This window comes from Pelodiscus sinensis, chromosome 4, assembly GCF_052426305.1.
Source record: "Pelodiscus sinensis isolate ZL-2025 chromosome 4, ASM5242630v1, whole genome shotgun sequence".
Taxonomy (NCBI): Eukaryota; Metazoa; Chordata; order Testudines; family Trionychidae; genus Pelodiscus; species Pelodiscus sinensis.
In genome coordinates this window covers 4,539,917-4,557,791 of record NC_143055.1, presented here as the reverse complement: position 1 = coordinate 4,557,791, position 17,875 = coordinate 4,539,917, and the positions used below count along the sequence as shown (strand labels likewise).

The 17,875-nt window shown below is 42.1% G+C and overlaps 1 protein-coding gene across 5 annotated transcripts in view; it reads left to right on the top strand.

Moving 5' to 3' along the window:
- The window catches only part of EXOC6B (exocyst complex component 6B), a 461,000-nt gene that overhangs the window by 200,853 nt on the left and 242,272 nt on the right, over positions 1-17,875 (top strand). For all 5 annotated transcript variants that reach the window (XM_075931045.2, XM_075931047.2, XM_075931048.2 and 2 more), the window contains exon 7: positions 13,592-13,768. In XM_075931045.2, coding sequence (XP_075787160.1) covers positions 13,592-13,768 — 177 coding nt within the window. The remainder of the gene's footprint in view (positions 1-13,591; positions 13,769-17,875) is intronic.

Below are 17,875 nucleotides of genomic sequence, written 5' to 3'. Positions count from 1 at the left end.
GTTAAAGTTGAAAGTATCAGAGGAGTAGCCGTATTAGTCTGAATTTGCAAAAGCGGCGAGGAGTCCTGTAGCACCTTATAAACTAACTGAAGTGTTGGAGCATAAGCTTTCGTGGGCAAAGACCCACTTCGTCAGATGCATGTAGTGCATCTCCATGTTGTTATGCTCCAACACTTCTATTAGTCTACAAGGTGCCACAGGACTCCTCGCCGCTTTTAAAGTTGAAGTTAACTTACAAGGGTAGTCTAAGTTAATTTCAAGTCTTGGGTTACCCACATGTATTCACCAGGTTGCATAGTTGAAAAAAATTGTAATATTTGAAATACAAATTATATACCTTATACCAATTTAAGGGAAGATGTTTCTCTTGGAAACATTATTTGATAAGGCTGATACTTTTTCAGAATGTTGAGGGCACACATTCATTCTTAGAGAGACAATTGTTTTTGAAGGTCTGATTGAGTAGTGTGGAAAGAGATAGATAATGCGATAATAATTATGAATGTTCTGCCATTTTTCTTCTGGTATTCCTTCTAAAAAAACCTAGACTGTTTAAACTTTCATAAATAATGTTTCAAAAATAGGTGAATCTAATAGGATATGTTACCTTTCAAACCCACTACGGTTTTTAAATGAAATGAGTCAAACAAAAATTAGATCCTCTCAGATACTGTCGTACTGTTCTTCTGCATGAGAGATTTTTATAACGAAAAAAGAATGCCACTAAACATTCCTTGTAGCCAACCTGTTTGGAGAAGGAGATGCTCCTTATTTCTCTCATTATTTTTCTTCCTATGTTTTTTATTTCATTTTTTCCAAGTTATGGCTATTGTAGCAATTGGGGGATAATTAGTATCAAAAGTCTGTTATGCCTAAAGAGGTGTGTGGTTTATTGTAACCATAATTATTATCTTTGTATACAATATTTTTTCACCTCAGATAGGCATAATGTAACAACTGAATTATAAACCTCTTTCATAGATTCATAGAGTTTAAGGACAAAAGGGGCTATTAGATAATTGAGTCTGACCTCCATAACACAGAGCATTGTTTCACCTAGTTACCATTCTATTGAATCCCCGGTATTGTTTGGCTAAAACTTATGTTCCAGAAAGACTTTCAGTGTTGATATGAAGACAGCAAGAAGTGGATTAACACACAGCTGAAGCGTTCATTTGACACAGATTGATTTGAGGCTAAAGGCACTGGGAATATGTCCCCAGACATATCAGTTCTCAAGTACATAAACGATTATTTCAAGGAGGAGAGGAAAAAAATTGTTCTCCTTCACCACTGAAGATGGGACAAGAAGAAACGGGCCTTGATCACTGCAAGAATCTCCATTGTTCAAGATTTTTCAAGAGCAGGTTTAATACAAGTTAGGGATAGTCTACATCAGTGTTTCCCAATTTTATTTGGCCACGGAACACTTTTAAACTCGAAGAATTTTGTGGAACCCCTAGTAACAGTCTTACAAATGGTGCTGCAGAAGTAGACTACAAATAAGTAAGGATAATAGAGTGTGTGTGTGTGTGTGTGTGTGTGTGTGTGTGAGAGAGAGAAGGTGCTAGTACTCTGAGGTAAACTTGTCGAGTTTATATAAAAAAAAAAAAAATGCTGGTGGCTCCTTAAGAGCCACAGCACTGCTCTGGGAGCCGGAAGAGAAAGCGCTGCACTTCTTGAGCAGGCTTCTGTCAGGAACTAAGCCGCTCCAGGAAAACAGGTGCTGGTATTCACGGGGGAATTCCCATTCCCTTTCTGTGGGCTGGGAAAATGGGTGACGGCATGCCGTTCTGGGCAGTACCATCACAAAAAACGCATCGATGATAAACAAATGCTAAAGAAGATCATGAGATCAACATTTAGTTTAATTGCACATATTTAAAAACAAAAATGAGAAGTCCTGTGGCGCCTTGTAGACTAGTGATCACCAACCAGTAGATCTGGATCTACTAGTAGACCTTGGAGCCTCTTACAGGTGATCCTGACTAGTTTGGCCCGGAGGCTATCAAGTGCTAGCACTTCAGATGCCCCTCCCCTCACTGCTGCTCATCTCCTGCCCTTTGCCTTGGAGCTGCCCCTCCCACTGTACAGGGCAGGGGAGGGAGAGGAAGGGTGCTGATGTCCAGGTGCCCCTCTCCCGCTCTGTATCCTTTCTTCACAGAGCAGAGAGGGGGCACAACAGGACATGGGATGGAGTTGCTGGCTGCTTTAGGGAGTGGGCCAGGGCCAGGAGAGGGGTGAGCCTCCCTTAGCCCTACTGCACCAGCAACCAGGAGCCACCAGCAGTGTCCAGTTGGCACCCACATCCCAAACTCCTACCCCTGTCAAGAACCCCCTCCTGCATCCCGAACCTTTGTCCTAGCCCTGAGCATTCCTGCATCCAAATGCCACACCAGAGCCTGCACTTAGACCCCCCTACATACCAACTGCCTGCCCCAAGCTCAGCTCAGAGCCCCTTTCACACTCCAGATCCCTTAATCCAAGACCAGAGTCTTCACCCCAACCTTCTGCCCCAGCCTGCTGAAAGTGAGTGAGGATGGGCAAAATAGGGAGGATAGAGTGAGCAGGGGTGGAGCCCTGGAGAAAGCGTGGGAAGGAGGTGGGGCAAGGGTATTTATATTTCAGGTAGATCTTGGATTGCACTTTAAGTTTGTGATCTCATGCTCAAAAAGGTTGGAGACCACTGTTGTAGACTAACAGATTTATTGGAGCATAATCTTTTATGGGCAAAGACCCACTTCGTCAGATACATGTCATGGGTAATTAATGGAGCTGATGAACCACTAATGCAAAGAGGAAGGAAAAACATTAACCATGTTGTACCAAGAGCCGTTGGTAAGGACGTATCCTGCAAAATGTGTAACTTTTATGGTGTGAGGGTGGAAGAGATCATCATCATTCTCGCTAACTGTATTTCATGGGAGCTTGATGCTGCTCAAGACTAGCTGTGGAACCTGTTCTCAGATCATCACATGATATCTCTGACACACACTCTAGATGGTGTGGGAACTTTTACTTAACTATGCTGAAGAGCCTCTCCCTCCCAGAACTTCCTTGCCCACTTATCAGACTTGTAGGCTGCTTTGGAGAAAGGCCAGACAATATCTCATTCATTTTGTCCAGGACTTTACTTCTCAAGGCGTCATCCTTAAATAGTTCTCCTATCCAGACATATCTTTCTCTGCCTCATGATAATCAGGACTGTCCAAGAGGCATGCGAAATATTGTCTTCCGTCACTTTCTCAGACTTTTTTTAAGGAAAGAACAAAACCAGACTGACACATGGAAACAAAAACAGGATCTCAAAAGGAAACTTATCTGAAGCTCTAGACAAGGCACACAGAGGGTGTGCGAAGAATCGCAGCTTTGAAGATCTCCGAGAAAACTCAGCTTTAAAATAAAACAAGCAAAACCAGGAGTGGTCAAGATATGAGAGAAACTTAATTGAATAACACATTTTTTGATGGCCAGAATAGTTTATCGACATAATCACAGGCCAGAGACCTAGTAACGGCTGAGTTCTAAATCTGGGTTTCTCTCAGATTTGCCTTGTGCCTTGAGCCTTGAGTGAGTCACTCAAGTTTTGCATCTTAGTATACCCAATTTGCAAAAGGAGCTATCTACCTAGACCAGTGTTTCTCGACCAATGGTACGCGTACCTGTAGGGGGTACTCGAGAGAAGTCCGGGGCGGGAGGGGGCACGTCAACCCAACCAAAATTTGGAGAACAGAATTTTTGTTTGTTTTTACAGCGCTTTGCTATTTTTTGGTTTTTACACCCAAAAATTTCATCGTCCGCCCAGCTACGATTAAGTTGGTTAAACAAAAGTGGTGCAATGGTAGAAAAAAATTGTCTATCTGAAAACTGTATGTACTGGGGGAACTTAAAATTTTTTGGGGAAAAAGGGGTACTTTATTTAAAAAAAAAAAAAAAAAGAAGGTTGAGAAACACTGACCTAGAATACAGTGGAAACTCAGTTACAAACACCTCGGGAATAGAGGTTATTCATAACTCTGAACAAAATGTTATGGTTGTTCTTTCACAAGTTTACAACTGAACACTGCCTTAATACAGCTTGTAAACTTTACTATGCAGAAGAAAAGTGCTGCCATTTTAGTCCAAATGAAACAAGTACAAAAACAGTTTCCTTACCTTGTCAAATCTTTTTATTGAACTTTTCCATTTTTTAGTAGTGTATGTTTAACACAGCACTGTACTGTGTTTGCTTTTGTCTCCATTGCTGTCTGAGTGCATTCTTCTGGTTCCAAGTGAGGTGACTGGTTGATAGCCCAGTTTGTAACTCTGAGGTTCTACTATAGTCATTTTTTTTAAACCTGCACGGAACTGGGGCTCATTGTATTAGGTAGAGGCAGTCCTGGCCCTGAAGAACATTCTCAGAAGCATCTTCCAACCTTCTGAGAGAGCTTTTGCAAGGAATCTCTATTTTTTAATTTCAATAAACTTGCTAAATAGTGGAAGCTTGAATGGAAAAGCTTTGAGTTGTACTAGCAACCCTAAAGAAAGAGGATTGAGGCAGGAATTATTCCTGCCAGTGTGAGTTGGCAGATACTGCTTCCAGGTAGAATGCCTGAAGGCTCCAAAATGTTGAATTGTGTGGATTCCAGTCTAAGAAGCACTGCTCCAAGACGGGGGAGGAGGGGGATGTCTCTTCTAATGCTAATGATGGAAAAACAAATTGCCTTGGCGGTACTTTGGCTGCATGCTGCTGAGTTTGTGCATAGGTGTAATATGAGTGCTTAGACAACAGCAAGACTTAAGGGCTGTGGAAGGGAGACAGCATGTTTGCTCAGTAGCCTTTTAAAGAGAGAGGTTGAACCCTTGAATTGAGATTTCACTCTGCTGCCCTCACGCTCCGAAAGCCAGACCTCCTGTCTGGATATTTTCTTTGCAGTGGTTCCGATGAAAAAGGTTTTTCCATTTGTCCTTTCAGGAGTAGGGATGTGAAGGACTAGTCACCTATCCGATAAGCAAATGCCTATCGGATAGTCGACAGGATAGTTGACTAGTTGCTTCCGCGCCCCCCTCCTCCTTTGCTGTCTCTATCAGAAAGAGGCAGCAAGGAGGAGGGAAGAGAATAATATACTACAAAGCAGCAGTACCATTTGAAGCCTGGAGCCAGACTCTGGGCTCCATGCGGCGCTGCCACTTTGAAACGTGTGTGCAGCCCAGGACCAGCTGGGGCGTCCCCAGGCTGCATGAGGTGCATGGAGTCCAGGATCAGCTAGGGATTCCCTTGCTGATCCCAAGCTTCATGTGGTGCTGCTGCTTTGAAACGCTGTGAAGAGCCTGGCATCAGCTGGGGCAGCTGACCTCTGGCTCCATGTGGCGCTTTCGCCTTTGAAGTTGTTGTCACACTTCAAAGGCGGAGCCGCCCTATTGACTAATCGAATTGTCGATGCAAAAATGCATCGGCTATTCAGTTAGTCAATACTTAGCATCCTTAATCAGGAGCACATTTAAGCCCAGTGGTACATACAAGGCTGTTGATAGTCCATTATGGAGAAGAAAACATTTAACCTATCCTTTCTCCTCCATCTATTTTATATAGGACCTTAGCCCTACCAAACTAATGGCCGTGAAAAACATATCCTGGACCTTCTAAACTGGTATTTGGTGTGCTTTGATCCTATACTATTCAGATTTCATGGGGGAGACCAGCATTTCTCAAATTCGGGGTCCTGACCCAACATGGAGTTGCAGGGGGGCACCAGGTTATTTTAAGGGGTGTGTGTGTGTCATAATACAGCCTCTGTTACTTCTGTGCTGACTTTAGAGCGGGGCTCTGGATAATAAAGCAACAACTTGAGGCTTTTGGGTTGAAAAGAAACCATAGCTCTGAATATTTACATTGTCAGGGTATTTTTCTCCAGCAACCAATTCTGTTCCTGTTAAATTGTATGTCTGAGAAATCTGATGAAGCATTGCCTCTGCTTCTGTTTCAGGTCTGCTTATTCACGCAGTAAACAAATTTGGGCTCTCTGTTCCCCTATTCCATTTGCATATGTATAATAAGCACACTGCTTAATTACATAACGTTAGCCTGGTTACATCTGATGCACATATACAGGTGGCTTATTCTTGGGGGATCATCAGTGGATATAACTCTCCATAGCTTCTTTGGAAAAAAGACTCTTTTTTTTATCTCATTTTTCTTTAAGCCCATTCTAGGTTGACTTGTGGTTCTAGGTTGCTCCCTTTGACTGAGAGGTACTTCATAAGTGTAGTGTAGAATCTGTTCTCTGAGGACTACAGCTAGCATTTGTGTGAGTCTCATGAAAATCATTCTCCCCACATGCTGTACTACAGTAAATGTCCCAGAGAGGAGGTTAGCAGTATTCAGTGGTTATAAAGAGCTTTAAATCTTCAAAACTCTGTGCTAAGATAAACTAGTTAATCCTTATTAACACCCTATGTAGTAGTAAGTGTGTAGTAGTAACCATATTTTATATATGGGTAAGCTGAGGCAGAAGTTAAAACGCCGAAGGGTCAGTAGCATAGGTTTATTTAATTAAAAAAAAAAAAAAAAAAGCAAGACCGTGGAAGAGGAGAGTGGGAACTTGCAGGAGAATCTGTCCTTGGAGTTACCACCTCCAATAATTCTGTTAACTGTTCAGAGATGTAGGGTTTTCAGACTTTTTCTTGCGATCAAGTAAAAATCACATTCTTGGGCCCCATTTCCTGCACTGATGGTGAACTTTGTCGTATTTACATTGGACAAATTGTGCTCCATGATAACCAGTTTATGCTGAGAAAGTAGAGAGGCAAAAGCTCTCATCCTGACAAGTGACTAGATTTTAGTTAAAACTTAACAGGAGCTGCGTTGATGTGTTGAGTTGACACCTTGCAGTAATAATACATGCTTTGATCTGATCGGAGACGGTTTTTATAACTTTCGAATGGTCCATTGGCAGAGTGCCAGCCAAGTTGTCATTTTTTATTAACTTTCTTCATTCTTCCCCTGTAGCTAGTCTGCTTTTTTAATACCATTTTAAGGCGTATGTATTCCATTCCTGGGGATATTCTTTAAAGTTCTACATCTCAGTCCATTAGAGGGGTCTATAAAACAATCACAGCAGCAAATGTTCAGTAACTAATCAAAACCACTAAAGCTAACCACAACAATATTTCAGCCATGTTTCAATAATAAATCAGTCTTTGCTGTGCCGTATCTATTGTCTCATCAGGAAAGAGCTAAGTAGATTCTTTATTTTAAAGTAAACATTGTCAGTTTCACTGGTGGGTGGAAGCAACGGGAGTGAAGAGGAGACTCAGCCCTGGCAAACCAATTAAAAAGGAGAGAGAACATTGCTAGGGACTTGTCAGGCAAAGAATAAAGGAATGCATGGTTTTACCCATTGGTTCACTGTTAGTCTTCCAGGTAGGAACACTTACCTGCTGTCTTACTCGTCATGAGAGTTTTGATCTGGAAGCTAAAATTACAAAGTTGGGCTCCAGAATTTGAAGTCTTGTAAGTGAACTGCTAGTTAAGGGTGTGTGTGTGTGTGTGGGTGTGTGTGTGTGTAAACTGTCCTTTCCCTTTTACACCTCCTGTGCAAATTTTAGCACAACCCCGTGTTGTTCTGCTGACGTTCCTTTGTCCTGGCTGTGAGGTGTCACCTGTAAGTGTTTGTGGACGTGGAAACAGGCAAGAATGGCAGTAGCAGAATAGCAATCTGCTTTGGAAGTGATTTAAGCTGTGCAGAGAAAAGGAAATTAGTACTGAATAAGTGTGTCACATTGGAATTTAGTGTGGAATAGCTCTTGTGTTTTAATTTCACACCCCAGGGTAGCCAAGCATTAAGCCTTGGAACATAGGGCATTTTCCTTGTCCTTTCCATCTTCGGTTTCTCTCAACCCACCACCAAGAAGGATTGTTAGTGTCAGTTGTGTGAGTGATTTGTAGTTAGTTGGACACTGCAAACTGTGGAACTGAACAGAAACTGCCAACCTGTTTGACCGGAGACCAGTGACTGGCCATCTGATGGTTCACACACTTAGGTCATTAGTGACCTGGATTTGATCCTGCTCCCTGGGGATGGTAGGCTCTGTATCCCATTACCTGAGCCGTCTCGTTCCCACCTCCCCCCCAACAGGTGCTGCTTTTAGAGGGATTGTGGTGTGCCTGATCAGTCAGCTACACAGCTGTTCGTACACACACATGAAATTGGCCTACCCCTGCCACACATGAAATTGGCCTTGGGAGCAGATGAAAATGACTATGCTTAAAGGGAATTTAAATGACACGGACTGCTAAATTTAATGTGTGTTGTGCATAGATGTTTTTTTCTTAACCACCCTCTTTTTTTTGTTGTTGTCACACAAAGCAGAGAGCATGGAGATTGATAGTTCTGTGTAATAGAGGCAGTTTTGCAGAATAGAAAAATGCATGTGCTTTCATGTAAACCGCACCAAAAGGTACATTTTTATTTTTTTATTTTTTTTGAGGGCCCGCCGCCTTGGCCCCAGGCCAGTTTTCAGAGGTCACGCTGGGGTGTCGCCTATACTTTGATGTGGTTTCTAACGTGTGCCTCTTTGCTGGGCTCCCGACAGATGCATTTATGTGAAACAGAACATTAAAATCCAAATGCGCCTCTGATGCGGGTCGTTTTTCTTCTTTTATGTGCAATGTCAAACACATTGCACTGCGTTCTCCCTGCCCGCACCCGGAACGTGCATGCGTGTGCATGTGTGTATAAGGAGGCGGCGGCAGGGCAGTTCCTTGGAAGTTCAGCTCATACTTTTCCATAACAGCTTCCTCTGGGCCTCTCCCTGGTTTTCGCTCACGTAAGGTGAAACTAAAACCTTGGTGACTTCACCCAAGTTTGCAGAAGTTCAAGTAAATTTGATATTTCTCACTTACAGGTCACTTCCGCCCAATCTGTGTCTTGCCAAGATTAAAAAAAACCCAACTACACAGACAAAAAGCAAATACCTTTTTTGGCATGTGCGGTATAGAGCTTGAGTTGAACATCTAGATTCCAGATCTAAGAGAATCTGTTTCGTTGAGGATCCAAACATTTTAAACTAATCCTCAGCTTCATTTTAGCATTTCTGTGAGAATGTCTTTAGCAAAACTGAAATGCATTATGTCAGTGTGTTAGCAAGACTGAGTGCTACAGCGGTTCAGGCATGTGCTTCACAGTGGTTAGCTAGGGCTGTGTTGCTTTATTAGGTGTAAAGTACATGGTGGCTTTTGTTTTCCTGCTGTAAGTGAAGGAAGTAAGAGTTAGTCCCTGAACTAAAACCATATTAACAATCCGAGCTGGATTTGGATCTGTATTAACTGCTGGAATTCCTTTTTCTCTAGTGGGATAAATTCAAGCAAACTGATCTTCAGGAAAGCTTTGGATTGGATCTGGATTTAGAGCTCCCAGACTTGAGAATCATCACGTTTGGAGGGGGGGTGGCTTTTTCTGTTGGTGAGACATTTGGCTGTAGGATTTTGGTTCAGACCAGTCTAGTTTTCACTGATTACTGAATATCTCTTGTGCTTATTAGCAAAAATAATCAGTGACACACTATCCAAATAAAAATAAAATTCACCTATAAGTGGGCGGGAGTAGGACCGTGATCTCTATTCTGAAAGATTTTGAGTAATATGGCCTCTCTTGCCACTACAGGCAGTCCCTGGGTTACGTACAAGATAGGGATTGTAGGTTTGTTCTTAAGTTGAATTTGTATGTAAGTCGGAACTGGTACATATTGTAGGGGAAACTCTAGCCAAACATTTCTCCAGAGCTCAGTTTTATTCTCCCACACCTCACTTCCCTCAGTCCTTTATTCTCAAGCTGAGGTGTCTGCTGAGAAAAGCCACTCCGCGTCTCCCTGGTCTGCTGGGGGGCGGGACGCTAGCGTCGCATCTCCCTGGTCTGCTGGGGGGAAGCAGCTAGTGCGGGGTTGCCTCACCCCGTTTGTAAGTAGGGATCCGATGTAAGTCGGATCCATGTAACCCGGGGACTGCCTGTACTTCTGAATTTCAGAACCGATTGAATGCTAAAACTGACTTAATGCTTGTAAAGCATAGAGGGCAAAGTGCAGGCTCCATTTAGTTATTTTTTCCACGTCTGTGACTGTTGTCACTAACTGATTTCCGATAGTTTTTCTTTGAACCACCCATTTTAGGATTTTTTTTTAAAGACAGATGTTCCATGGAAACCTTGTTTTGGGAGAAATTTTTGCTTCTACTCCTTTTTTTTTTTTTTAAGAGCAAGGGGGGAAATGATTCCATTAACCTGGGATATTTTCATGGAAACAATAGGCTTGAGTTTGGTATAACTTACATCAGGCTCACTTTATAAGCTCATTCAATTCAGCTGACTGACTTTGGCCTCTCTGAAGCAAGTCCCAGATCTTTCTTGCTTGGATGCTGGAAAGAACAAAAGCATATTCCCGTTTTGAGTCCTCATCCTCGCTATTGGATATTGAGAGGTTTCTGTGGATTAGCGCTTCTGGAGTTAGATGCAGAATTTGTCACTCCTTTTCCCAGTGGTTCATTATGTCTCAATCCCCAGGAAGATGTACCTGGTGTGATGCGAATGAACAGCCTTTTGCTGGGACAGGACAGTCTTGCTAAGACCTGTCATTTAGCCTTGTTCTCAGGTCTCTACTGTTTTTTTTTGTCCCTTCGCTGTTGATTGAGCATCTCAGCCTAATGATTTTCTCACTGAAGCTTATCCTAATTATTATTATTATTATTATTATTATTATTATTATTATTATTTTATTATTGCTGTTTTCCAACCACTAGAGGTCAAGATTGTGCCACTGCACAGTACAATAAATAGCTCCCAAGCATTTAGCATTTAACTCCATCATTCTGCTTTTTATGCAGTGATGGTCAGTGCCAACTGTGATTTTTAAAAAAATCCTTTTATTTGAAGGGTTGTATTTGTCTATTAAGAATGAGCAGATTGTGGTACATCATAAAAGTACATCAGTCCTATGACACAAAGCAGATCTGGGTATATTTTGTGCATCAAATATAAAGTCGTGTGGCATGGGGCTTTAAAGTCCCTTATCTGTGTAGTATGGCTAAATAACTCTATTTTTGCTTGTGGCAAATTTCTGTACTGCCAGGTGTTAAAAAGGGGCTGACATTAGAGATACCGTCAAAATAAAAATCCTACTTTTAAAAGTAAATTCTTTTCCTTTGATATTGATACTTTAGAGGGTTTCAATTTTTTTCTTTTAAACCTCTAATTTCCTTTTTGCTATTTATATAGTTTGTTTGCAGCCTGATTTTTATCTTCAGTTGGGGCAATGGAAATAGATTAAATTAATCTTTTGGTTTCTAATCATGTTCGTTTTCCTGTTTCTCACAGTATCACGCTGCTGCAATGTCTGGTGTTGCAAACAGTACAAGAGAAAGTTTACACCCTTTTACAAAATGCATTAATTAAAGCATGTGCCTCTGGAGTTGGAGTTTGGAACCCTTCTGTTTTCTTCCCCCTACAGCCACGTTCCAGAAACAAATAATAATCTAAACGTCCCCTTTCTCTTCTCATGGTTCTTGCATTAACATAGAGGGCCTATCTGCGTTGTTGACACTAGCAACTGAAACCTTAGTTACATAGGCCTTTCTGTGTCTCCTGAGTTGGTGTAAGGCAGTGGTCACCAACCTTTTTAAGCACGAGATCACACTTTGAATTTCAGTGCAATCCAAGATCTATTTCAAAGCCAAACATCATTGCCCCAACTCCTTTGTGCCACTTCTCCATGGCCCCCGCCTCTGCTCACTCCATCCTCCCTCCCTTTCACCAGGCTGGGGCAGAGGGTTGGGGTGTAGGCTTTGGTCATCGATTAAGAGATTTGGAGTGTGAGAGGGGCTCTGAGCTAAGCCTGGGGTAGGCAGTTGGGGTGCCAGATGGGGTTCTAGGTGCAGACTCTGGCACAGCGTTTGGATGCACAAGTGCTCAAGACTAGGCAGGGGATTTGGATTCATGACTGGGGTAGGGTTTCAGGATGTGGGCACCAGCTGGGCACTGTTTACCTCAGGTGGCTCCTTGGTGATGGTGCAGTGGGGCTAAGGCAGCTCGCCCCTGTCCTGGCCCTGCACCACTCCCAAAAGTAGCCAGCGAGCTCCCTCCATCCTAAGTCCTGTTGTGCCCCCTCTCTGTTCTGTGGAGATAGGATACAGGATGGGAGAGGGGGCACCTTGACATCAGCGCCCCTTCTCTCCCTCCCCTGCTCTGCACAGAAAGCAGAGGCTCCTGAGGGGATCGCTCCAAGGCAAAGGGCAGGAGATGTGCAGCCGTCTGGAGGAGGTGGGGGGACAGCTGAAGTGCTGGGCTTGATAACCTCTTAGCCAAACCAGTTAGGATCCCCTGTCAGAGGCTCCAAGATCTACCAGTAGATCCTGACCTACTGGTTGGTGACCACTGGTGTAAGGAGTTACTCAGAACAAAGAAGAATGTATCTTATCCATTCACGATGTGTTGCCAATGGGATTTGTACCGGTGCATAGAAGTTAAATACTAAGTTATCAGCTGAAATTAAATCTGGCACAGGGAGTCAGTGCAGACATGAGGCAAATCTGTTTTAGAAAGAGGGGAAATCTGTAATTAAAGTCAGTAAACAAAGACGCTTTTTGGAAAGACATTTTGGGGAGCCCCGTCTATCTCACCGTGTTTTTCACATTTAGGCCCGCCTGATACATTTCTACTTGTAACAAAGTATCAATCCATATCTCGGGCCTCAGTTTTTCTATAGCAGCAAAGGCATTTTTGTGGCAGTTTAAACAGGGCTTTGCTGTTGGATATAGAACAGTATGTATGCATAATCCTAGTTTTGTACTTCAAATTTAAACCCCCCTTCCAACATATTTTGGCATTTGGGGCCAAGCAATTTACTTGTCTCTTGCAGATATTATGCTCACTAATAGCAAGAAAATCCACACCCAGTCTCAGGTAACAGATGTGTGCCTTTTTGCATAACATCCTTCCCAGGAAACAAACTCAAGGTCATGGGTCCATAGAGCAGTTTTTCTGTGACAGGCTCTCTACTGGGTCCTCCCTTCCAGTCCTGAATCCTGGTTATTATCCCACTGAGAGAATTTTCAGTTGAGTACCTTTACAGATCATGTAAATTAACAGTGAACAATTACAGTCTCCTGTGGTACCACAAAAATGCTTTCAGGAATCTCTGGGGTCCAGATGTGCAGGGCTTTCTGTTGACATGGGTTGAATAGAGGAACATATCCAATAGTTAAGTCAGTCCTTTAATTTATCCTGTGACAGTCTCCATATGGCCTGTGGTCTAATACTCTCCATCGGTGTTATAAATAGATCAATATGGCAGCATGATGGGTTTGGAATGGTGATTTGTGAAGGGTCATGCCTTCGTTTGCATTATTACATAATCCCCTGAATGGTTTTGCAATGAGTCTTCTGCTTATTTGGAGTATGTAGGTTAGAAAATGGGAAATAAATTGTCAGTTCCATCCAGCGTGTGGGTTTTTGTTTTGTTTTTGTCTCATATTTGTAGCATTCCTGAACGATTTCGTCTTTTGATCCAAAGTAATACATCTTTGAATGTCATCAGTAACTTTAAAAATCTGCTTTCATTCTAGGCCCAGCAGCAAAGAAACCTGGATAATATTGTATCGCAGCATCCCAGGATAGGTGGTGGAAAGAAATATAAGAAAGATATCTGTGCAAGCTCAGATCCGGAGGTAAAAAACACGAGCCCCATGTCTGAACAGGATTCAGGGATCCTGGATGTTGAAGATGATGACGACGATGAAGAGGTACTTGTGTGATATCAAAACCCGGAGATTGGATGGTGCCGGGGGTTGTAACTGGGACATTTCACATCCAGTTTGCCAGCTCATATTTGTCCTATGCTGGTGGTTCTCATGAGAAGGATGTTTAGTGGACTATATGAAATTAGTAGTTTGTTCTTAGTTCTAAGTATGGTTCACTGTGAACTATGGACCACATCCCAATTGGCAGGCTTAGCACAGAGGACAAACATTAAATGAGAACAGAGTGAACTACCTCTTTCTGTATTAGAGAGAGTTCTGCCAGGCCTTCACTTATTAGGAGTTATAGTCGGATGCCTTTCATGGGCACTTCATTTGAAAAATGGAAAAGAGTTCATTAAATAGGTATTTTGGCTGCCATTGTGGAATTGTGCTCTGACATATATACTGGCTGACAATGAACACACAAGTCCCATGTCAGAGACTTAAATAACTGATTATAAAGATTGTCTCATTAAAATCTTGGGCCATATTGAAAATCCCACTACGTTTTGAATTTTCTTGCTGCTTTTTTCTACTTATTAGAAGCCGAGTTCTCTGCTGATGTTGCTCCCCTGAAGTTGAATAATTATTGCCAGTAGAGAATGTAAAATACACGAGTGTGTAACACACAACCCTTCGGACTCTTGCTCCTTGAATACATAATCCCCTTCCTGCTCTTGCATCCGTATCCCTAAGTCTTTCCCCAGGATCATCCTATCCCTCATTGGAAGCTTAAATGTGTGTGTTCCCAATTAGTAATGTAAAAATAAGGAATCAAAGCAAGTTGAATTCCTTAAGGTTTGAGCCTCCAGGGTTGTTTCCGATAATTCAGTGAAGAGCTGCAAATGACATAGTAAGTGATGAAATTAAAAACTTGTATTTACTATAAAATAGGTGGTTAAGCAAACAGGCATTACAAACTAACCAGACGCTGTACTGATACTCTCATTCTAAAAGGAAATGATGCATTTGGGGGTTAAACTGTCCCTACATGAGCAACATGGGTATAATCATTTCTGTATGCCTAATCTAAAATTATCCTGCTACCCTTTTTATAATTACCCTTAATTAACAATGCCCCCACCTAGTACCATATCTATATTTCTGTAATCATAATTCTGCCATGTATATTGGCCCAACTGGACAGTCTCTACGAGAGAGAATTAATGGACACAAATCAGCCAACAAGGCAACACACAGAAACTTGTTGGAGAACATTTTAACCTTCCCCGGGCACTCATTAATGGATCTCAGTCACCGTGTTGTTTCAGGCCAATTCCACAAGCCATATACACAGGGAAGCGTTGAAACTTAACTTCATTCATTACCTGGCTACCACACTACCTTCCACATCCTAATGACTTAACCAACCAAACAATGGGTACTTAAGAACAATCTGCACCTTCTCTAATTCTCTATTTTTTCCCTTCCTTCTCCCCCCTCCCCCTCTCCTTCAGAGTATTAAAAGTCCAGTTTCAAAATAAATAGAAGTGGATTGTACCCAAGAAAGCTTATGATACCATCTACATGTTTTATAGTAATAGAAATGTAGCTGTGTTAGTCTGGTGTAGCTGAAGCAAAATACAGGACTATGTAGCACTTTAAAGACTAACAAGATGGTTTATTAGGTGATGAGCTTTCGTGGGCCAGACCCACTTCCTCAGATGAAATAGTGGAAGAAAATAGTCACTACCAAAGGATACAATTAAAAAAATGAACACATATGAAAAGGACAAATCACGTTTCAGTCCTGTATTTTGCTTCATCTACATGTTTTGTTAGCCTTTAAGGTGCTGCAAGACTTATCGTAGAATCATAGAACACTAGAACTGGAAGGGTACTCAAGAGGTCATCAAGTCCAGTCCCCTGCCTTCACTGCAGGACCAAGCATCATTTGAATTCTTCCTGATAGATGTCTGTCCAACCTGCTCTTAAATATCTCCAGTGATGGTGATTTTACAACCTCCCTAGGCAATTTATTCCAGTGAAAACTGCTATTGTCCCCTCTCAGTCTTTTTCAATCTTCCCCCATAAGTCATGTTTTCTACACCTTTAGTAATTATTGTTGCTCTTCTCTGGACCTTCTCCAGTTTCTCCACGTCTGTCTTGAAATGTGGAGCCCAGAATTGGACGCAGTGCTCCAATTGAGGCCTAATCAGCGCAGAGCAGAGAGGAAGAATGACTTCTTGTGTCTTGCTCACAACACTCCTGTTCATGCCTCCCAGAACCATGTTGGCTTTTTTTGCATCAGTGTCACATTGCTGATCCATATTATCTTGTGGTCCACTATGACCCTTAGATCTCTTTCAGCAGAACTCTTTGCAAGACAGTCATTTCTCATTCAGTAAGTGTGACACTGATTATTCCTTCTTAAGTGGAGTACTTTGCATTTGTCATCAATAAACTTCATCCTATTATCTCAACCCATTTCTCCAATTAGTCCAGATCATTTGGAATTATGACCCTATTCTCCAAAGCAGTTTCAACCCTTTCGAGCTTGGTATCATCTGTAAACTTAATAAGCGTACTCTCTATGCCAATATCTAAATCGTTGATGAACCTATTGAACAGAACCAGTTCCAAAACAGACCCCTGCAGAACCCAATTTGTTATGCCCTTCCAGCATGATTGTGAACCATTAATAACCATTCTCAAAGAGTGGTTATTAATCTAGCCAGTTATGCACCCACCCTATAGCAGCCCCATCTAGTTTTTATTATCCTAATTTATTATAAGAAGGTCATGCAAGACCGTATCAAATGCCTTACTAAAGTCTAGGTATACCATGTCCACCACTTCTCCTTTACCCACAAGGCTTGTTATCCTATCTCAGACACCTATCAGATGGTTTTGACATGATTTGTTCTTTACAAATCTATGCTGACTGTTCCCTATCACCTTATTATCTTCCAGAGGTTTGCAGTTGACTGCCTTATTTATTTGCTCCATTGTCTGACTCGTCTGTAGATTCCTGGGTTGTTCTTATTTCCCTTTTTATAGATGGGCACTCTCTTTGTCCTTTGCCAGTCTTCTGGCATCTCTCCCGACTTCCGTGATTTTTCAGAGATGATTGCTAAAGTTTCTGATATCTCCTCTATCAGCTCCTTGAGTATTCTAAACCAGAGAGGACCAGAAATGGTTACTTGTATTTTACCAGGTCTCACATGACTATTTAAAGCTCGCTTTTAGGAAATATTTTAGTGCCTACTTGCACGTCTGTATAAATATAAGTAAGCCTCATATCTATAGGCAACACCATCTATCTACTGTGCTGCAGCCATCGCATGCCAGCAACCATGTAGGAGAACAGAGCCTCAGCCCCTTCATAGCACTGAGAAGATGGGGTGTGACACTGATCTTCAAAGCTGCTGCCAGTCCCTCTGTTTTTCTGTGTTGTACCAATACTTGACCCCACTGCTAATTATAGATTGGGCAGAAGTTAGAAGGAATAGGGTATGAGAATAGCTATTTTAGGAACTGGAATAATTATTTTAGGAAATAACTACAAACCTGTGAATCTACTCAGAATATTTGATTTCCCCAAGCTGTTACAATCTTGAATAGTTGTCTGCATTCCATGCTGCCATAGACTGTCCAGTTTGTTGCAGAATCAGACATCAGTGCCCCATAGAAAGTGATTGGAACTGCTGAAAAATTCAGGTTTCGTGGGCCATAATGGGCACAGGCTCTGTGAAGATACGTTCCAAAAAACTTGGACTTACAGCGAAACAACTTAAAGCGGGGATTTTTTTTCCTGAGGCTGACTTCCATTTAAGCAAATTGGGGGGGGTGTTTTGCACAACTTACAGTAGGGAATGGGAGGACTTATAATGCATCAGTTCCTACAAACGTCAATGGCTTTAGTGTGGAATGGGCATATACTGCGGCGACTTATAGCAGGGACCCCTTGTATATCTGCAAGTTGTAAATAGGAAGGAGGAGGAAGGAATTATTTAGGAAAACAAAGCTAGTGTATCAGGTGAAAGGGATGAAATTAAGGAAGAGGAAAATTTTGGCTGAACTTGCGGGGAAAGTTCCCAGTGGTTCTGTTTATAATGCAGTTGAATAATCTCTCTGAGGAAGGAGTGGCAACTCCATTTCCTAGCACAA